The sequence below is a fragment of the Rhinatrema bivittatum genome, chromosome 2 (assembly GCF_901001135.1).
Source record: "Rhinatrema bivittatum chromosome 2, aRhiBiv1.1, whole genome shotgun sequence".
NCBI lineage: Eukaryota > Metazoa > Chordata > Amphibia > Gymnophiona > Rhinatrematidae > Rhinatrema > Rhinatrema bivittatum.
Genome location: NC_042616.1, coordinates 22,919,784 through 22,942,630, shown reverse-complemented (window position 1 = coordinate 22,942,630; position 22,847 = coordinate 22,919,784). Strand labels below are relative to the sequence as shown.

At 48.2% G+C, this 22,847-nt stretch overlaps 1 protein-coding gene across 4 annotated transcripts in view; it reads right to left on the bottom strand.

Moving 5' to 3' along the window:
• Positions 1 to 6,750: 6,750 nt before the first annotated feature.
• LOC115083654 (gastrula zinc finger protein XlCGF26.1-like) overlaps positions 6,751 to 22,847 on the bottom strand; it is a 42,253-nt gene continuing 26,156 nt past the window's right edge. For 2 of the 4 annotated variants that reach the window (XM_029587600.1, XM_029587602.1), the window contains one exon: positions 6,754 to 8,062. In XM_029587600.1, the coding sequence (XP_029443460.1) occupies positions 6,870 to 8,062 (1,193 nt within the window). In that variant the 3' untranslated portion in view covers positions 6,754 to 6,869. Of the gene's footprint in view, positions 8,063 to 22,847 lie in introns of all 4 variants that reach the window. The other 2 variants (XM_029587603.1, XM_029587601.1) reach the window with 2 other exon arrangements.

The following is a 22,847-nucleotide window of genomic DNA, read 5'->3' as shown; positions in this document are numbered from 1 at the left end:
GGACCTGGCACCACCGGCAGTCACAGGGCACCCAGAAGAAAGAAAAATTACCTGAAAAGGAAGAAATGACAAAGAGAAACCCCAACTTACCGCCTGCGAACGGAGAAAGCAAGCAAAGAAGGCAGAGGAAAGACACGCCTCCAAAGCAAGGGCCCTCTTTCTTTTTTTTTTTTTTAAGAACTTTACCTAACTTGATTCAAAGGAATACACACAACAGGACAGGAAAAGAAAAGGAAATAAAACCTAAACCCTGTCAGCCTGGGGGGATCATGGATCCTCCCAACTCTCATCTGCTGGAGTCAGAAAGATACTGAGCTCCAGCAGAGGGAGCACTGGCTTATACTGGTGACGTCCCTCGAAGTCTGTTCTGACTCCATCTGCTGGACGGGGGACATAACCCACCGTCTGGACTGATCCTGGTACGTACAGGGAATGTCTGGTTTAGTTGGCATTTTTTTTTTTTTTTTGTGTAAATATGTTTATTAGACAATAGGCATAAAACAACAATCTTCACATGTGACGCTCATAACCGCCCCAAAGATAATATAGGAAGAAGAAGAAAAACTTCTGTAAAAACACTGAGTAAATGGAGCTAGGAACAGCCAATTGTCTTAATTTTTAACATAACTCAACTCAACCCCCATCCCCTCCCCTCCCTCCCTGGCAAAGCACTGTGATATTCCAACTCAAGTAGTTTACATAATTGAACAAGCACATAAACAGCAATTCAATAAGTATAGCCATGAGTAGATGTGGCCTTTCAGGGCTCCAAGGCCTAGGCATGTACAAAACTACAAGTACTACCCCTACTACCCCTAACTAATCAAGCTTGATATTTCACTTGGTTGCAGCTCCATCACTGCTCTCTACATTAATGGTGGGGGTGGAAGGGAAATAGAACCAAAGAGCTAAGAGAAACAGATAAGTATGAGAAAAAAATGTGAAGCTTGCTGGGCAGACTGGATGGGCCGTTTGGTCTTCTTCTGCCGTCATTTCTATGTTTCTATGTTTCTATAAAACAGGGCCTCAGGAAGCGTAGGAGCTTCGAGACTTCCAAAGACCAAGTCCCAAAAAACGTTGCCCTGCCCCCAACAATGAGGAGTTGACCTGAAAAAGAAAAACCTGCCACGTAGATTATCTGTGAGTTTAGATGGTATGATTTTAGTCAGGTAGTGTGGAAATGTCCTCCACCGGCAAGGTACGTATGTAGTCGTGCCAGACCTGCCTAGTTTTCTCGTAATGAGTCTTAGATGTACTTTTTGCAATCACAAGTTCCATATGCATTAACGTATGAAATCTGGCCTTCCAAATGGAGGTATGCTTGGGAGTAGGATTCATCCACTGCAGTAGAATGGTGTCTCTCGCTATAAGGATAATCTTCTCAAAAAGACATAGCTGATGCTTTTCAAGCGTATGTGATGCCATTGTGGTCAGGCCCAGCAGCCATAAGGAGGGCTCCAGCGGGAAGACAGTCCCCCACAGTAATTGCACTAGACCTCTCAAGGACATCCAAAACCGTTGTAATACAGCGCAAGACCAGAAACAATGGTAAAAGTCCGGTTGAGGTAACTGACATCTAGTGCAAGTCCTTTCTGAAATAAGGCCCATGTGAAAAGCCTGTTGCTGTGAGTAGAAGGCCTGATGTAGGAATTTAAATGTCTGATCTCGAAGTTTTGCATTAGTTACAATTCTGGGTATCCTTTGAAAGCAAGTTTGAAGGTCCTTGAGAGAAATGGCTTGAGGTAAGACCTTGTTCCATTTACCCACTGCACTGTCCAACAAAGTCTGCGGAGCCAAAGCTCCAAGCGCAGAATAATATTGAGAACAGGTCTTACGTTTCCCATCACTTCCCAACAAGAGATCCTGGACAACTTGACCCTGGGAGAAATGTAAAGTGACCTTGAGCTCGTTTAACAGAAAATGTCTCAGTTGGAGATAGCCATAGAAATCACTGGACGGCAAATCAAAGCAAGTGGCCAGATCTTGAAAGCTACGAATCTGACAGTGATCACCTTCTACTACAAGTAATTGATGCAAAAAAGACAGCCCCTTCTCAGACCATTGGCGAAAAATAAGTTGAGTCATGCCTGGTTGGAAAAGTTGACATCCTCTGATGGGTAGAGACGCCGTCACCCCTTCTGGAATATTCAAGGTCTTACTAAGGAGTCTCCACATCCGTCAAAAAGGACGAACCACCACGCTCCCAGTTATGTATGTAGGAAGGAAAGAGTCCCCAAGTTGAAGAACAGCTCCTGGTGCGTGGGGCGCAAGCCACGCCCTGTAATGCTCCATTGGAGAGTGAGAAGAAGAATCGCAGATCCAGTCTTTAATATGCCGCAGCAAACAAGCATGATTATATCTTCCCAAGTTGGGACAATTTAGCCCACCTTGCAGTTTCGGCAGCATGAGAATGACCAAGGGGATTCTGGCTCTTTTTCCATTCCATAAATAGGTACGTAAGCCTTTATGGATATCATAAATATCTCGTTTCTCAAGCCATACAGGTAACATATGAAACAGATACAGCCATTTAGAGATTTCCATCATTTTCAATAACAGGATTTTCCCTGATAGAGAGAGCGGTAAACCTTGCCACACTTCCAGCTTTTTAAGCATTTTCTGCTTAAGCGGCAGAACGTTAAGAGCATACAATTTGCTGGGTGAGGAAGGAATATGCACCCCTAAATATTTAAGAGAAGTTTGAACCCATTTCAGCGGGAAACTACCCGGCCAATTACTTTGTAAGGTCCCCAGAACATCCAGGGCCTCTGACTTGTCGACATTTACTTTAAGCCCAGCAAAACAACCAAAGGCAGCCTGTGTATGCAAGACATGCGCTAGAGAGACAGTTGGATTACAAAGAAAAACTAGCATATCATCTGCGAAGGCAGCCACTTTAAAATTACTATTTTTATAATGAATCCCTTGGATGAGCGGGGACTCCGCCAGTTTCCTTAAAAGAGGGTCGAGAGATAGTATATATAGAATGGGGGACAGTGGACAACCTTGGCGAACCCCTCGATTAATACAAAATGCTTCAGAGATATGATCATTCGCCACTATATGGGACTGGGGCTGCATATATAAGATGGAAATGGCCTGTATGATCCGGCTAGGAAAACCAAATCTCTGAAGTACTGAGAACATATAGTCCCATGACACTCGGTCAAAGGCCTTCTCAGAATCAAATCCTACTGCCATAGACTCAATATGTAAATGGTGGGACGACTCTATGGCAGATAGGAGTTTGATAACATGCGCCCCAGCATTGCGACCGCTCACAAAGCCCGCCTGATACGGCGAAATTATAATAGGAATAACAGAATTAAGCCGCTGTGCTATTATGCGTGCATATAATTTCAGGTCACAATTCAACAATGATATGGGACGATAAGAGGAGGCCTGGTATGGATCCTTCCCAGGTTTAGGAAGTACTGTAATAAATGCTGTATTGAACTGTGACAGGAAACGATTGATATCACAAGCATGGTTGAAAAAGGACGCTAAAGATTTGGTAATGGAGGGACACAGAATTTTATAATATTCAGCCGTTAAGCTGTCAGGGCCAGGTGACTTATGGTTTTTGCTGGTATGAATAACACCATGAACCTCCCCTTCTGTGATGGGTCTGCTGAGAAACTCCCTCTTCTCTTCTGGAATTTGGGGAAGTCGTACATCTTGAAAAAATGCCTCCTCCTCCGCCCTACCCCCTGTCCTATCTTCGCTATAGAGCCCTTCGTAGAAAACTCGCAGGACCTTACAGATCTCCCGGCTAGATGAAACAAGTATACCCTCCGCACTTGTGAGGCCTCCAATAAAAGTTTTCTTGCGCTTAATGGTCACCAATCTCGCCAGCAATTTGCTGGATTTATTTCCGTAACGGAAAAAGAATTGTTCAGAGGTCTTCAGGGATTTTTGCGCTCTCAAATGGAGATGTGCATTCAAGGCATTAAGACACGCTTTATAAGCTACTTTGTGAGCCGTTATGGGAGAACTCGCAAGTGTTTGTTGGGCGGCTTGGAGATGAGCATCCAGGCGTAAAATAGTGGCATTTAATTTCTTCCGTTGAGCTATAGAGTACGCTATCACTTCCCCTCGCATGACCGCTTTACTCGTTTCCCAGAATAAGGAAGGATTATCCTTATGCTGAGCATTATTTTCAGCATATTCTTCCCATTTCTGTCTCAGGAAAGCATGAAAGGTTTTATCATCATTTAAAGACCCTGGAAAACGCCAGGATTTCTTGCTCGCTAGGGGTGCAGACAACCAGAGATCCACCCAAATCGGGGCATGATCTGCAATTACAATAGATTCTATGCCCGCCTTATCCACTCTACTAAATAGCGGCTTAGAAATCAGAATATAGTCTATCCGAGACAGGGTATAATGTGCACGAGAGACATGCGTATACTCCCTCTCACTCGGGTGTAATAAGCGCCAGACATCAAGTAGATCTAAACGCTTGCAAAAGGAACTCACCCCACAATCCAAGGACAGTTTAAAGCTTTTGGGGGTATGCGATTTATCTAGACTAGCCTGTAAAACACTGTTAAAATCCCCGGCCAAAATGAGCTCACCCTGAGTATGAGACAACAAGGTACTAAGCAGGGAGGAAGTGAACCTTTGGTCAGGTGTATTTGGTGCATAGACGTTACATATAGTCACCGTTTTCCCTGCCAAAGTGCCAATGACAATTAGGAAACGGCCCTCAGGGTCCTTAACCTCTTGTATTAATGTAAAAGGGACATTTTTATGGATGAGCACCGCTACTCCACCCTTCTTTCTGATAGCAGCGGAAAAAAAACATGCAGCAGCCCACCCCTGACATAATTTCTTACTTTCTATTTCCGTTAGATGGGTTTCTTGTAAACAGGCTATACCCACCTGGAGCCTCTGCAAGTGTTGAAGAATTTTCTTCCGCTTAATCGGGGTACCCAGCCCATCCACGTTCCATGAAATCAGCCTGCACTTACTCCCCATGATTCCTAAATTTGGTTAGTAACAGTAATGTCAAAGAACGGGGATTAGGGGAGAGCTCCCAGCCTGGCTCCACCCTACAGTTAGAAGACCGTACCCCAAGAACAGAATGAATATATTCAGCAATATCATGACCACATAGTAAACATATAAACAGAAACAGTCCCAAAAATATCAGTGCTTTGCCAATTCCCTTCCCCACCCCCCTCCCCTGCCCCACAAAAATAAGCCCTGCCAGACTCAGTAAGTCTGGTGAACAGGTCATACATGAGTGATCGGAGGATCAGAGCCCCCTCCCGCCTCCTAAGAAACCTTAGACTCAATCAGTCTCCAGAAAGCCATACTGTCAGGTATTTAAGGTGTCCAAAAACTGAGTTGCTTCCATTACGGTGGCATAAGTGAGCCACTTCCCATTATGATGGATCCGAAGTTTAGCTGGAAATTGCATGGTGAAACGTATATCCTTCTCAATAAGTTTACCACAGACAGGAGCAAATGAGCGTCGCAGAGCAGCCACTTTAGCGGAGTAATCCGGTGCCAACCTAGTACTTGATCCTTGAAATTGTAGAGAGCCACATTTCCTAGTGGCCTGCATTATAAGATTTTTATGATGGTAATTCAATATTTTCATTATCACAACCGGCGGTCTCGCCTGGTCGGGACCCCTGATTCCAATGCGATGCGCCCTTTCAATTTCTAACACGCCATCCAACTCTGCAAGGCCCAGTGCTTCCGGTAGCCATTTTTTAAGCAGGGTACGCAGTTGATTATCCTCAATAGATTCCGGGATTCCCAGACAGCGAATATTTGATCGGCGTGCCCTATTTTCAAGGTCCTCCGTTTTTTCAACTTGGTCCTGCAGTAAGCGCTCAAGTGTAGCTACCTTCCCTTGCAACGCTGAAACATCATCTTCAAGGGTAGAGGTTCGATTTTCAACTTGGGAAAGACGCGGGGCATAATCGGAGATCACCTCCCTCAGCGCCCCAATTTGGTCGGCAATGCCAGATAATTTACTGTCTAAAGCCGCCAAGACCACGTCTTTAATTTCCGCTACTGTCGGAGAAGTCGGGGGGTTTAACTGAAGCTCACCGCTTTTCTCCGTCTCTGCTGGCCCGGCCGCCATTTTAGGTTCAGGCCCTTTGAGTTTCTCCTTGTCCCGTTTCGCCAGTTTCGGGGGCATTGGAGCCGGTGATCTGGACATAAACGAAGTAATCGACATAAACAAACGTCTCAGGGAGTATGGTGAGGCTTCGCAATGCACAACTTCGGATGGATGGAGGCGGGAAGGAGATGAGCCGACCGGAGCAGGATCAGACACGTCCGATCCCGTTCACCACATCACGTGACCTCTTAGTTGGCATTTTAACTTCTTGAGTTAAACAGAGATTGTTATCAGAAATTAGAGTCAATTTTTTCTTTAAAAAATAGAGCAACCTCATTATACTTATCTTCGGCTACGCCTACTAATTTTAGTCAAATTATTAACAAACCTGAAGAGTTCTCGAGGATTATACAAAGACATCTCCAATTTTTTTTTTAAAATTCCTGGAGAAACAAGTCCCTCCAGTGCTGCCAGATGGCATAACCCATATGTAATGGCTAATTAATCCTGCTAGTTACAGAAAACACTGTTTATGGAAAGCAAACTTGCTATCCATGCCATACTGACTTATTCAGCATTAACTGGTCACTGGTTCCATATGCCCCTCTTTTGTTGAATTTCTATTATACTGCCATTGATTTTCTTAACATCAATATGTTTATATATTCTGTCTGCATATATTACTGTGAGCAGCTTTTAGCACATTACCAGCTGATAATATTTGGGGATTTGCTTTCTTTCCTGCATGGGTTCTTTGGTGCCTTTGTAGCCATGATAAATAAATGAAGCTTTATTCACACTCAGTACAGGTAAATGGTTTCTCTCCTGTGTGAGTCTTTTCGTGTTTTTTAAGATCTGATAAACAATAGAAGCCTCTTTTGCATTCAGTACATGTGAACGGTTTCTTTCCTGTGTGGATCATTTTATGCCTTTTAAGATGTGATAAACAATTGAAGCTTCTTTTGCATTCCGTACATGTGAACGGTTTCTCTCCTGTGTGGATCATTTCATGCCTTTTAAGATGTGATAAACAATTGAAGCTTCTTTTACACTCCGTACATGGAAATGGTTTTTCTCCAGTGTGGATCCTTTGGTGCATTTTCAGATGACACAGATAAATAAAGACTTTATCACACTCTGTGCATATAAATATATTATTTTCTGTGTCTGTTTTCTGGTGCTGTATTAGTTCTTGCTTTTGAATGGCGCTGTCTCCACTTTCAGAATATGAAGATGTTCTCTCTCCTGTCTGCATCTTCTGCTGATTTACTGAAACAAAATTCCCATTGAAAGATTGGCCATGTTGAGGAGAATGAAAGGGTATCTTCCTTGTGTGTTTCCTTAGGTGTATTACTAAGGATTCCTTGCAAGAGAAACTTCTCTTACATTTATTACATGTGAAATTGGTCCTTTGCTTATGGATTCTCTGGTGTAATTTCAGAATTAATTTTTGTTTGAAACATTTTGCACACTGAGCACATGGAAAGGTTCTCTGCCCAGTGTGAGTTCTCTGATGCAATAATAGATCATATTTCCTGTCAAAGCTTTTTTTACAGATCTCACACAGAAAGGACTTCTGCTTTTTCCCCTCACTCTGATGAATGTTAAAAGTCATTTCGTCACTGTTATTACTCTGGACGGGTCTCTCTGCTCTCAGGTCTCTCTGGGTTAGGTCAGAAGTCATTTGATAACTGTTATTACTCTGGAAGGGATTCTCTCTTCTCGGGTGTCCCTGGTGCTCAGTGATGTCTGTGAACTCCCTGTCACTTCTCTCACAAGCAGTGACTCCATCCAGTGACTCTCCTGCAGAGTCTTGCTCCTTCTTCTCTGATTCCTGCTGTCTTTGGCTAACGTCTCCCTCCTCAGTCCTCTGGGCAGGATTCTCACAGAAATTTCCTGATTGTCTTGGTGTAAGTGCCAGTACTATAGGGTGTTCTTCTCGATTCTCCTCCCTCTTCACTTCCTGTATGACCTCATTACCTGCTGGATATAAAAAGAAGGCATTAATCAAGTGTCTGTGGCTATAGAAAACTACCAGTGACCTGGATCAAACTTTGTCAGGGATCATGCAATGACCCCATGGGACCTCTGATGTTTACTGAATTCCATGGTTTAGCAGAAGCTTTCTGAGATGACAGTGAAAACTCCTGTGTGATGTCTTTATATAAATCTTCAGGGAATACAAAAAATAAATAAATAAATACAACAAAATACAAAAGCGAAATGGCAGATGAAATTTAATGTGGACAAGTGCAAGGTGTTGCATATAGGGAAAAATGTTGAGATTACTTACCTGATAATCTCATTTTCCTTAGTGTAGACAGATGGACTCAGTACAAATGGGTATAGTGTGCTCGTGCTAGCAGTTGGAGACGGATCTGACGTCAGCACAGGTACATATACCCCCACAGGAAGTGAAGCTCCTCAGTAATCTTCCTTGCAAAAGCTGTTATGGATAGACATGTGCTGACAATCAATGAAAAACAGGGTTCCCCTGGACCGATGGATAGTAGCTGGAGACCACCAGCATTCCCAACTGGAAGGCGTCGACACCTGGTAGAGTGGACGCACTATGTAGAAGTGATAAGGCTTACCTTGAATCGGTGAAAGCAATGAAGGCAGCCAGCTGGGCGGGATGCTGAGTCCATCTGTCTACACTAAGGAAAAGAAAATTATTCCTTACCTGCTAATCTTCGTTCCTGTAGTACCATGGATCAGACCAGACAGTGGTTTATTGTCCCACAATCCAGCAGATGGAGTCAGCAAAAACCTTGAGGGGGGGCGTCACATATATACTACTACCCCCTCTGCAGGAGTTCAGTATCGAAGTATATCAAAGCCCGAGTAGAAAACCAAACCCCCGTAGTGGATCAAGTTTATATGAACCGGCAAGAAGCCTTGTAACTGTAGTAACGCACGGCAACGTCCTACCAACGGGTAGGAAGCTGCGAAAAGCAGCATGCCAACTTGTAGGGAGCTGTGAAAAACCGTGAAAACTGAAAGATCGTGAAAGAAACATACCACGACAGTACTGTAGAGAAGAGCTGAGCAGGCTTAGAATCCAAAACGCGGTGGGCGTCTGGACTGATCCATGGTACTACAGGAACAAAAATTAGCAGGTAAGGAATAATTTTCTTTTCCCTGTACGTACCTGGATCAGTCCAGACAGTGGGATGTACCCAAGCTTCCCTAAATCGGGTGGGGTCCTGCGAGGCCTGCTCGGAGAACCTGCTCGCCAAAATGACCCGAGACTGAAGAGGCGAGGTGCAGACGATAGTGCCTCGAGAACGTGTGTAGCGATTTCCAGGTGGCGGCTCTACAAATTTCTTGAGAGGAAACCGACCGAGCCTCCGCCCAGGAAGCCGCCTGAGAACGTGTAGAATGCGCTACAATGCCGGACGGAGGAGTCCGCCCCGCCCCAATGTAGGACGCGGCAATGCCGGCCTTCAGCCATCTGGCAATGGTAGTCTTCGAGGCCTGAGACCCCTTCTTAGGACCGGACCAGAGTACGAAGAGATGGTCAGAGATCCGGAACTCATTTGTAGCCTCCAGATAGAGGCGCAGAGTGCGCTTGACATCCAAGAGACGGAGAGACTTCGGCTCTGAGGAGGAGAAGGACGGCAACTCCACTGTCTGGTTCACATGGAATGCAGACACCACCTTCTGAAGGAAAGAGGGAACGGTGCGAAGTGAAACTCCGGAGTCGGAGAAACGAAGATAAGGCTCCCTACACGACAGAGCCTGCAACTCCGAAATGCGTTGAGCGGAACAGATGGCCACAAGGAAGACAGCCTTTAGGGTGAGATCCTTAAGCGCTGCACTGCGCAGGGGCTCGAACGGTGATTTCAACAGGGAGCGAAGGACAAGGTTGAGACTCCAGGAGGGACAAGGGTCCCGTAACGGAGGCCGCAAATGCTTGACCCCCTTGAGGAAACGAGCGATGTCCGAGTGCTGTAGGAGAGATCCCCCATCGCGCAACAACGAACCAAGGGCGGCCACCTGAACCCGAAGGGAATTATAAGGCGAGCCCTTGTCCACCCCCCGCTTGTAGAAACTGGACGATCTGAGGGACAGAAGCCTTTTCGGGTCTCGTGTCCCGGCTGGCGCACCACAGCTCGAACACCTTCCAGACTCGCAACATAGGCCACACGACGTCGATGTCTTCGTGCCCGCAGCAGCGTTGATACTAACCCCGCCTCCGGGTAGCCCCGGCGCCGTAGGCGGCGCCTCTCAAAAGCCAGGCCGCAAGACAGAAGAGTTCTGCCTGATCGAAAAATACCAGCCCCTGATGTAAGAGACGGGGGAGGTGCCCCAGTCTGAGCGGCCCGTCGATCACCAACTGTAGCAGATCCGCAAACCACGGCCGCCTGGGCCATTCCGGGGCGACGAAGATCACGGTCCCCTGATGGCCTTCTATTCTGCGGAGCATCCTGCCTACCAGGGGCCACGGTGGAAATGCATAGAGTAGAAGGTGCGGCGGCCACTGGAGGACCAGAGCGTCCACTCCCTCCGCGCCGCGCTCTCTCCGACGGCTGAAGAAGCGGGGAGCCTTGGCATTGAGAGCGGATGCCATCAGATCCAAGTGGGGAGCCCCCCACCGATGGACGAGAAGTTGCATCGCTTCGTCGGAAAGAGCCCACTCTCCGGGATCCAGCAATTGACGACTGAGGAAGTCCGCCTGAACGTTGTCCACTCTGGCGATGTGCGAGGCCGCTAGCCGGACGAGATGGCGCTCTGCCCATTGCATCAGCAGTGCCGCCTCGAGCGCGACCTGCGGGCTGCGCGTGCCTCCTTGACGGTTGATGTAGGCCACGGTGGTAGCGTTGTCCGATAGTATTCTGACCTCCCGGTTCTGAAGAAGCGGCAGGAAGCGTCGCAGAGCTAGTCTGACCGCCCTGGTTTCCAGACGATTGATTGACCACTGTGCCTCCACCGCGGACCACGTCCCCTGCGTGGCGCTTCGATCGCAGACTGCCCCCCAGCCTACTAGACTGGCATCGGTGGTGACGACCACCCAGTTTGGCAGATCGAGGGACACGCCGCGGGCCAGATTCGACGGATCCAACCACCAGACCAGACTGTCCCTGGCATTCTGCGGGAGCGGGAGGATCATCTGGTAGTCCTGTGAAGTCGGTTTCCAGCGGGAGAGGAGGGCCCTCTGTAAGGGCCTGAGATGCGCAAACGCCCACAGGACCATGTCGATGGTGGAGCCCATCACTCCCAGGAGCTGCAGGTAGTCCCAGGAGGTGGGATCTGGTAACGCAGAGAACCGCCGTATGTGATCCCGCAAGGAGTGCGCCTTGTCCTGACGTAGGAAGACTTTGCCCAGCCGGGTGTCGAAGGTCGCCCCCAAAAAATCCAAGCGCTGTGAGGGCTCGAGGGAGCTCTTGGAGAAGTTCACTACCCATCCCAGGGAATGCAGGAACTGTACTACCCTGGCCACCGCTGCTTGGCCTTGTGTGAAGGTCTTCGCTCGGATGAGCCAATCGTCCAGATAAGGATGGACCAGAACGCCCTCCTTTCGAAGGGCGGCCGCCACGACTACCATGATCTTGGTGAAGGTGCGCGGTGCCGTCGCCAATCCGAACGGGAGAGCAATGAACTGGAAGTGCTGGTCCAGGATCTTGAACCAGAGAAGGCGGTGATGGTCCGGGCGGATGGGGATGTGCAGGTAGGCCTCCGTGAGATCCAGGGAGGCCAGGAACTCCCCCCGATGAACCGCCGCAATCACAGACCGCAGCGTTTCCATGCGAAACCGGACCACTCGGAGGGACTTGTTGACTTCCTTCAGGTCCAAGATGGGTCTGAAGGATCCGTCCTTCTTTGGCACTACGAAGTAGATGGAATAGTGGCCCGAGCCCACCTCTCGGAAGGGCACGGGCGCAATAGCGCCTATCTCCCGAAGCCTGTCTAGCGTCTGCTGTACTGCTCTTCGCTTGGCATCCGAGCCACAGGGGGAGAAGATGAACCTTCCCTGCGGGGGCCGGACAAATTCCAATGCGTAGCCGTGTTCTATGGTGTCCAAGACCCACTGGTCCGAGGTGATCTGCGCCCACTCCTGGTAGAACCACGCCAGCTGGCCCCCAATCCTGGGGGCGGCGGAGTGGGCGAGTCTGGCATCATTGGGAGGCCTTAGGAGAGGGGTTTCCGGCTCCGGGGGCGGTGCGTGCGGGCCTACGACCTCGAAAGGAACGCGACCAGGGCTGAGACCTGGAGGCGGCGGGCCGGGAACCCGACGGCCTGTAGCTCCTGTAGCGCCGTTGCGCCCTGGCTCTGGTCTGGTAAGAGGCAGATGCCCTCGAGGGACGATACCTATCCTCCGGCAGACGATGGACAGCGTTTTCCCCCAGCGACTTGATGATCTGGTCCAGATCCTCCCCGAAGAGGAACTTACCCCTGAATGGCAGGGAACCCAGACTCGACTTAGAGGACGTATCCGCCACCCAGTTGCGAAGCCACAGCAGTCGACGTGCCGCTACTACTGAGACCATGGATCTTGCCAGGACCCGAAACAGGTCGTACGAGGCATCAGCCCCGTACGCCACCGCAGCTTCTAGCCTAGCCGCCTGGGCGGCCTCATCGGCTGGCAGGTCCTGAGAGGTGAGAAGTTGTTGCACCCAGAGAAGGCTCGCCCTCTGGGCAAGCGAACTGCACATCACTGCTCGCATCCCCAGCGCGGAGACCTCGAAGACCCTCTTAAGAAGCACTTCCAACTTGCGATCTTTTTTTTTTTAATTTGTAATTTATTGAAACAGCACAACCAGTGGAATAACAAGAATTACATACTATAGAGCAAACATTTGATCAGTAACCAAGGAGCTAACACTCATAACACTCATAGAAAATCAGAACATAAGACCGTATAGCTACCTAGGTAGAAAGGACTACTCATATACATAAAGGGAAATGTAAATGTTTCTCTAACAGCAAAAACTGGCAGTACCCGTCCTCTTTTTAGCATTTAACCCCCATCCCTACTCCCTCCCCTCCTCCCCCCTCCCTGGGGCTAGAAGTATACAAACTAAGGTGAGCCACTCAAAGGTGGAAATCAAAGAAGCTGAGCAAGACATTCTAGGTACAAATGTCTCATCCCCACAGAGCCAGGATACCTAGTGCGAGGCAGATTGAGCTATTGCCCAAGTAGTATAAGCATGCCAAGTCTTTTGAAAAGAAAAAACAGTCTTTTTTCTGCAGGCCGTTATTTTTCCCAGGGAATGCATAACCAGTACCTGAGCCTGAACTCGGTTTAATGAGGGTGCCAAAGAGTCCTTCCAATGTTTCGCTATGACACACCTTGTGGCAGTAACCACAAATTTAATAAAGCGATTATGATATTTCTCACACTGTGCCATCTCTTTATTCAAAAGTGCGTGGGCGGGACTGAGGTGTATGGAAAATCCTAAAACTTCAGTTAACCAGTTTGAAACCTGCTGCCGTCTAATCTGGAGTTTCGGGCATGACCACCACATGTGGAAGAAAGTTCCTTTAGCTAAACACCCCTTCCAGCACTGATTGGAAGACCCAGGAATGATATGGCTCAGTCTGTCAGGAGTATAGTACCAACGAAAGTACATCTTATACCCATTTTCTATATGATTAGCGGATATGAGACCCTTTCCCAGCGTCAAAAATATGGTCTTCCAATCCTCAATAAGCCAGGATCCTTGTAAATCAGATTCCCACGCCGCAATATGGGGAAAAGTTAAACTAAACGAATCAGCAATCAATAAGTAAATGTTTGAGATAAGTTTTTGCATTTTATCTGCCTGGCGACACATTTGTTCAAAACCAGAGATTCCTTTAGCTAGATCCTGTGGTATACCAAGCTGTAGAATAAAATGCCGTAACTGTAAGTATGGGAAGACATCCTTATGAGTTAAGTGGTATCGTTCTGCCAAAGTGCCAAACGAAATCACCCCCCCTGGATCACAAATATGTGATAAGCAGGATATACCCTTCTGCAACCACTGCCTAAAACTATGCTGAATGTTAGCTGGACGAAAATGGGTATTATGATGTAAATGGGTACTGGTATAGTAAGCTCTTTGCCCCCACAATCTCATTTTCCACTTTTCCCACGTGTTGAGAGGTACTGTTATAGTGTCTGGAAGTAGTACAGGTCTACGCCAGGTATCTCTGGGTTGCCAGAGTATAGCAGACAGTGGCATAGATCCCAGTATCGCCTGTTCTAAAGTTACCCATGGTTTTTTACTGGTTATTTTGTGCCATTCCACTAGAGACTTTAAATGTGCTGCTACCTGGTAATGATAAAGATTAGGCATCCCCAATCCCCCTTGGCATTTAGGTAACAGGAGAAGTCTTTTAGCTATCCTCGGTTTTTTCCCCTTCCAGAGAAACTTTAGCAATCTATTCTGCCATTTCCCTAAGATTTTAAATGGAATGTCAACCGGCAGCGTTTGTAACAGATATAACATTCTAGGAAACACATTCATTTTAATCACCGCCAATCTGCCCATCCAGGAAATATGATAGCGATCCCATTCCTCTAGGTCTTTATATATCTTTGCCATAAGGGGCGGATAGTTAAGTTGAAATAAATCAGGTATGGGCCCTAGATAAATACCGAGATATTTCAGTTTATTCGAGGCCCAGCGGAAGGGATGATGGTTCTTAAGATAAGTAATGGTGTCATCTGGGGCTGAGATATTCAATAACTCGGACTTATCCCAGTTAATTTTAAATCCCGATACTTGACTAAATCCTGCTATCGCTAATGATATTGCTTTTAAAGAAGGAATGGGGTCAGTTATGGTAAATAATATATCATCAGCAAAAAGTGATAATTTGGAAGTAAACTCCCCCAATTGGACCCCGGAGATGTCAGGATTGCTACGAATAGCATGAGTAAAAGGTTCCAAGAATAATGCAAATAGCAATGGCGACAGAGGGCATCCCTGTCTCGTACCCCTCTCTACAGGAAAGGGCTGGGAATAACCCCCGTTCACCTTTAGACAAGCCCGGGGTTTCGTATAAAGCTTTTGTATCCAATTGATAAAGAACTCCCCAAATTTAAAGGTCCGCAAAGTGTGGAATAAGAAAGGCCAATGCACATAGTCAAAAGCCTTTTCGGCATCTATGGCTAACAATAGCAAAGGCACTTTCTGTGTATGGGCCCACCACATGGAATCAACGGTCTTGCGCACATTATCGGAGGCCATCCTCCCAGGTATAAATCCTGACTGATCAGGATGCACCAGACCAGGCAATATACAATTAAGCCTATTAGCTAATATTTTGGCTAAGAGCTTCATATCCAGATTAATTAGGGAGATTGGCCGGTACGAGCCGCAGGCCGTGGGGTCCCTCCCTGGTTTAGCAATCAAAGTAACACCGGCTAAGTTTGCTGCCAAGGAAAAGTCCTCCTGAACTCGCAAAGAGTTAAACAAGCGCATCAAGATTGGAGCTAAAAGATGTTTAAAAGTTTTATAAAACACCGCTGTGAAGCCGTCGAGACCTGGAGATTTCCCGGATTTCAAGCTTTTTATGGCCCACAACACCTCTGCTACAGTGATTTCTTTATCTAGCGAATCCACTTGTGATTGCGTGAGTACTGGGTGCTCAACTTTGCTCAAGTAAGCTTCTATCTGTGACTGAGCAATATTGGCATCTGCTCTGTATAGATCCGTATAAAATCTGAGAAATCTATTCCGGATGTCGGTATTAGTGGTCAATAAATGCCCCTTTTCATCCTTAAGTTTAACTACGTTGTTTTGCAATTGAATCCTCTTCAATTTTCTTGCCAGTAATTTGCCGGCTTTATTGCCCCCTTCATAATAGGCCTGCTTACAGATTTCTAGATTTTGCGCTATTTGGGCTGCATCCACAGTCTCTAGGGATTGTCTGCACTTATCAAGTTCCAGCAGTATCTTTTTGGAACCCGTGCTCTGAAACCTCCCCTCCAGACTCCTAATCTGAGCCATAATGGTTACTCGCTCCCGGAGTTTCACCTTTTTCTGGTGGGCCCCTTCGGCTATTAAGCGCCCTCTAATGACCGCCTTTAAACAATCCCATAAGACCATGTTAGAAGTTTGGGCATTATCGTTAATGTCTAGATATTCTTGAATCGCAAGCCTAAGTTGGGCAACAAACTCAGAATCATTTAATAAACTATCATTAAGGCGCCAATATCTTTGGCCTTTATCATATTGGGAGAGTGTAAGTGTCATGCGTACCGGAGCATGGTCAGACCACGTTATGGGCTCAATTATAGCCCGCCCTATCAGGTTAATACAACCCTTATCCACGTATAGACAATCAATTCGAGAATGAGAATTGTGTACTCGTGAATAGTACGTGTAACTTTTTGACTTTGGATATCTCTGTCGCCAGGTGTCCAACAGGGACAATCTAGATAAGCAGAATTTTAACGCCTTGCGATCCCTGCCAGAGGCAACCGCAGTACCCCTGGAATTATCCAGAGAGGGATTAACAGTGATGTTAAAATCGCCGCCCATGATCAGATGGCCCTCTACATGACCCTCTAAAAGTGATGTTAGTTGGTCATAAAAACAGCTTTGATGGGCATTAGGAGCATAGACATTTACCAGCGTGAATTTTAAACCTCCTATAGAAACCACCAGTATCAAGTACCGCCCTTCTGGATCCTCTAGAGTAGAATGCAGTTCAAAGATAAGATCCTGACTGATTAAGATGCCTACACCAGCGTACTTATGACTTTTAGTACAGGCAGCCCAATATTGATAAGGGTAAGACCTATGCCGAAGTAGGTGCTCATGCCTCCTTTTGAGATGAGTTTCTTGGAGAAACGCAATATGAATGTGATATTGATTTAAGTCAGCATACAACCGGTGTCGTTTGAGTGGTGTGTTAAGACCCTTTACGTTCAAAGAGAAAAAATTGATATCCGCCATGTTATGGGATCAGTAAAAGACTAGATTGAGACCCGAGTTGTAATCCCTCATGTCTCATAATTACCTCCCCTGCCAAATGCATCCCAGAATATCTGAAATTACAATACTGTCCGTAATCTCCACCCCTGGAGAACCCTCCAGAAAGATACATAGTGCCCCAAACCCTATGTCGATCCCCACCCCACCTTAGAAATAGTACAATGTGGCTCATCCGACCCACACTGACTAATATATGTATGGAGGAAAACAGTCATCCCAGCCTCCCTCGAACTCACCCCGCAGCATAATATAAACAACTATATAATACAATTCTATATTCTCCTCTCTAAAAAACATCACAACCCATTACATAAATGACTGTTAGATAAATCCATTAGCTAATAGAAACTTTGTCATGTAAAATAACTCCTCTGCTTTCACTTGACATCCTGCATGAGGGACCGTAGAGTAATCATATTACTCGGAGAGTAAGCCCTCCCAAATATACTCAAGTTTGTCCTTTAACAGATTCTCCATGTTCCGGATATCTTCTAAGTCGCTTTCCCCCCTTTGGAACGCGTTGCCATCTCGGAGCTTCGTCCTTTCTATAGGTTGGCTTAGTAGCCTGCTGTGGCACTTCAAAGCCTTGGTATCCAGCTTCCCGTAAGATCCTGGAGGCCTCAGACAGGGTTTTAATCCGATGCAGTTCCCCTTTAAGGGTAAAGCTAAGCCCAAATGGGAAAAGCCAGCGGTATCTCACATTATTCTGGCGAAGCGCATCCGTTATACTCTTCAACTCAAACCGTTTCCGAATGGTTACCGGAGAAAGGTCTGCAAAAATCAAAACATCATTGTCCTGCCATTTCCAAGAGGCTTGTTTTCGTGCTGCTGCTGCGACTCTGTCCTTAACCCGAAAGTCCTGATAGCAAGCAATAATGTCCCGTGGTTTGTTGCGGACACCCGAGCCCAAGGAACGGTGCGCCCGATCTAGGCAAATTGTAGGCATGTCCCCGCCAGTCTCAGTAGCGGACTCCGCCTGTAGAATCATAGTGCTGATTTGGGTCACAATAGCCACACAGTCCTGATAATCCGCTGTCTCTGGAACCCCTCTGAAACGCAAATTATGGCGTCGGGAACGGTTCTCTAAATCCTCGACTTTTTCAGTCAGCTGTTCCACCTCCTTAAGTAAGGAGGATTGAGTTTCCTGCGCCATTTTGAGATCTTTACTGTGTGCGTCCACTCTCGTTTCCACTTCAAAAATCCTTCTTCCAGTCTCAGCGAGTTCTTCTCTCATTTCGTCCAGAGATTCCATAATTTCTTTTTTGTTATCCTTCATATCCTGCTTTAGATCGTGCTTCAAATCGGCAAACCATCTCTTCATTTCTGCACGGGTTGGGAGATCAATTTCTGTAAGCTCAGCTTCCTCCGGGGACGGATTTTCATGCAGGCCTTCCGGCGCCGTCGCCATGCTTGCGATGCCTGTCGACTCGGGTCCGTCTTCTTGTTGCGATTTCTGGTAGGAAAACTTCTTAAAATCTACCGTTTTTCGCTTTACCGACATCTAGAAAATCGGGGCAGAGGTGCCACGAATAACAGCGAACGGTAAGTAAAGGGATGCCAAAGATTAGAGGAGAATGCTATTGCTGTCGGGGAGACTCCAGTTCAGGCTTCCATTCGCTGGAGTGACGTCACTTCCTCCTCTCCAACTTGCGATCTTGCGTGTCCCGTAAGGCCGCTCCTCCCGTCACTGGTATCGTCGTCCTCTTCGTGACCGCCGACACCGCGGAGTCCACTTTTGGTACCTTAATGAGATCCAGGAAATCCTCCGGTAGTGGATACAGCTTTTCCATGGCACGGCTGACCTTCAGGGAAGCCTCCGGGGTATCCCATTCCCTAGTGAGAAGTTGCAGGAAGGATTCGTGGATGGGAAAAGCTCGAGCCCTCGGCCGAAGGGCTGCCAGGACCGGATCCCCCTTCTTTGCTGAAGTGACAACCGCGGGCGCTACCGGAGCGGGCGGATCCGGCGGCGGGTCCAGATCCAATTCCTGAATTATCAGTGGGATAAGGTCATCCAGCTCTTCCCTCTGGAAGAGGCGCAGCGTGCGCGGGTCGTCCCCCTTAGGCGCGGAGTCCCCTTGGCCCAAGTCCGGAAGATCAGGTCCAGTATCCGCTGGGCCTGGCACTGCTCCCACAGACCCGGAAGATGGCCGGGCCCGAGCTGGAGGGTGCGTGCGAGGGGCCCCCGCTCCCGCCGGGGCCAGTGAAGGGGGCGACATCCGAGGCATCTTGGCATGGGGGGGTTCCGCAGGAGCGTCTAACCCCTGAAGGTAAGCCGTGTGCATAAGAAGGATGAACTCTGGGGAGAATCCTGGTCTGCCCGAGGGGACTCCGAGGGAGGGAGAAGCCGTTGGACCCTGCCCCTGCGGGCATTGTTCCGGCAGCAAGGTCGGGGGAGAAGCCTCCGCAGATTCCCTGTCCTCCGGCGCTGCCTGAGTCCCCCCTCAGGGCGCTGGGAATGTAAAATGGCCGCCGTTCCCGCCAGGAATGGGGGAGGGGCCGGCCCGCGCCTCCTGGGCAAACATGAAAGAAATGAAAATTCAGTGAGGGACTGCGAGGTGCCTTCCCCCCCGGGAAGGCACCATGCGCAGATGCCCTCGCGGGAAATCCGAGACCACGGTTCACCGCAGGCCGAGCAACGCACCGGCCGCAGCATCGGGATCGCCTTGAAAACACCGCCGGCAGCAGAAAAAGAATAAATTAAGCCTCGGGGGGGGGGGGCCCACGAAAAAAAAACAAAAAACGTCGCAGCGGGGGGGGCCCCGGTCGGCTTGTACTGTCCGCCTGAAGAAAATGCCGCGGGGGGCCTCCCGGCCTCACAACCCGCCGAAGAAATCCTCCCCGTTTAGCCCAGCAGCCCACGAGGAGCTGCAAGATGGCCGCCGACGAGGGAGCAAGTGCGGAGACGCCGGCACCACCGGCCTCCGCGAAGCATCGGAGCTGTGAAGGGAAAAGCACAAAGGAAACCAACAAAGTCTACAACTTACCCCGGCGCAGTCTGCAAGTCGCAGCACAGAGAGCAGACAAACACAGAGAAACAAGTCACGCCTCCCTAAAAACTGGAAGTCTTTTTTTTGTAAGTAAAGCAAAAACTTGATCCAAAGTGAAGCAGGCAAGAGCCAGGTAAAGTAGGAAAAGGGGAAAGAATATCATATACCAAGTGGGAGAAACCCTGATTCCCCTACTTGCATTTGCTGGAGTCAGAAGATACTGAACTCCTGCAGAGAGGGTAGTAGTATATATGTGACGCCCCCTCAAGGTTTTTGCTGACTCCATCTGCTGGATTGGGGACATAACCCACTGTCTGGACTGATCCAGGTACGTACAGGGAAAACGAGATTATCAGGTAAGTAATCTCACCATTTCCTGTCGTGTAGCCAGATGGACTCAGTACAAATGGGATGTACAAAAGCTTTACTCCCGGACTGGGCGGGAGGCTGCCTGAGGACCGTGTAAGACTGCCCTCGCAAAAGCTGTGTCCTCCCTGGCCTGGACATCCAGACGGTAGAACCTGGAGAAGGTATGGAGGGAGGACCACGTCGCCGCTTTACATATTTCTGCAGGCGACATCATCCTGGATTCTGCCCAAGATGCTGCTTGGGCTCTAGTAGAATGAGCCTTGACTTGCAGAGGCGGTGACTTCCCGGCCTGTACGTAAGCCGCTCTGATGACTTCCTTAATCCAGCGGGCGATGGTAGGCCGTGAGGCCGCTTCTCCTTGTTTCTTCCCGCTGTGAAGGACGAATAGATGATCAGTTCTTCGTATTGTGTCTGTCATTTCCAGATATATGGGCAGCAATCTGCCAATGTCAAGATGGCGTAGCAAACGTCCTTCTTCAGATTTCCGCAAACCCGCCGTGGTTGGCAAGGATATGGTCTGATTAAGGTGAAACTGGGAGACAACCTTCGGCAAGAAGGATGGAACCGTGCGAAGATGGATAGCCTCGGGAGTGATCCGAAGAAAAGGATCACGGCAGGATAGTGCTTGTAGTTCCGAAACGCGGCGTGCTTAACACACAGCCAGCAAGAACACCAACTTCAGAGTGAGAGAATGGAGAGACAGGCCCCAAAGGGGCCTGAAGGTTGATCCCGCGAGGAAATCCAAAACTAAGTTGAGGTTCCACAAAGGCACTGGCCACTTCCGTGGCGGGCGAATGTGCTTGACTCCTTTCAAGAAGCGAGAAACGTCTGGGTGCGTGGCAATGGTCTTGCCATCCCTCCTGGGACCATAGCAAGACAGCGCAGCCACCTGAACCTTGATGGAGCTTAGGGAGAGACCCTTCTGAAGCCCATCCTGTAGTAAATCCAGAACAATCGGGATTGTGGTCACATGTGGGTTAGCGCCGCGAGCATTGCACCAGGCTTCAAACACTCTCCAAATCCTGAAGTAGGTGAGAGATCTGGAGAACTTGCGAGCTCGGAGGAGTGTATCTATCACGGGCTCCGAATAACCTCTTTTCTTCAGTCTAGCCCTCTCAATGGCCAGACCGTCAGCGAGAATTGAGCCGGATTCCCATGAAGGATGGGACCTTGACGTAGCAGGTCCCTGAGTGGAGGCAGGGGAAGGGGCTCCCCTGCCAGTAGTCTTCTCATGTCCGCGTACCAGGGTCTTCTTGGCCAGTCCGGTGCCACTAGAAGAACTAGTCCCCGGTGTTTCCGAATCCTGTGGAGGAGGGTGCCCAGCAGGGGCCACGGGGGAAAGGCGTAGAGCAGGACTCCTGGTGGCCATGGCTGAACCAGGGCGTCGATCCCTTGAGAGGATGGATCTCGCTTGCGGCTGAAGTATCTTGGTACTTGCGCAATGGACCTGTCCGTTAGTAGGTCCATGTCCGGAATCCCCCAGTGATCCACAATCATTTGGAAGGCTGTGGGGGACAGCCGCCATTCTCCCGGATGTAGGCTCTCCGTGCTGAGGAAGTCTGCTGTGGTGTTGTCCTTTCCTGCAATGTGGACGGCGGAGATGTCTTGATGATTCACCTTGAGCGTGCCCCGTGTGATTCCTCCATCCTAGTCCACATGCAACTGACAAACGACTCCCAAGGCTAATGCACATTTAATGAAGTTCATAACGTATTATAAGCAAAGAATTAGGCACTATTTATAAAAAAAAAACCCAACACCCATTAAAGGGGATATACTTGGCTTATCCAAAATATACTAAGTGCTTCAGCAGCTTTTTCCAAGTGGAGGACATGTCAATTTTTATTCACCCAATATGAAAAATATTTTTTAGACAGAAAATGTTGTAAGTCCTGAATGGGTGTGAATTAAGCGCCATGGGAAAGACATTAGCTAGTAAGTTTTATTCATCTTCGTAGGATGGGCCAGCCTTGTTGACTGGTCTTGGCTTCCCTGCAACACAACCCCTTAAACTCCGGTTCTTAAGTGCGGGAAGCTGGTTGGGTTTTCAGGATATTCACAAGGAATATGCACGAGATGCATTTACATGCAATGGAAGCAGTGCTCGCAAATTAACCTCATGAATATTCAGTGTTGCTATCTTGAAAAACCTGACCAGCTTGCGACATTGAAGGACTGGAGTTATCTACCCTTGCTTTAGACACGGAGGACTGAGGAACTGATACTGTACTTTCCAGAATACGCCTGTAGCAGGTTTCAGTAAAACTACGAGAACGTTCCATTTCACAGAGGAAAGGAAGCTCAAAGCCACTGTGTCGTGCTAAGAAACTGGAAGGAGGAAGGCTCATAGAGAGTTGGCACTGTCCATGCCAACCTTCATTTTGCACTCGTTGATTTGCCCCCAGATATATCTCTCTTCCTGTCTCCGAGGAAAGACTCTGGATCTCTCTCACTGACTGCCCAGATTACACCCTACACCAG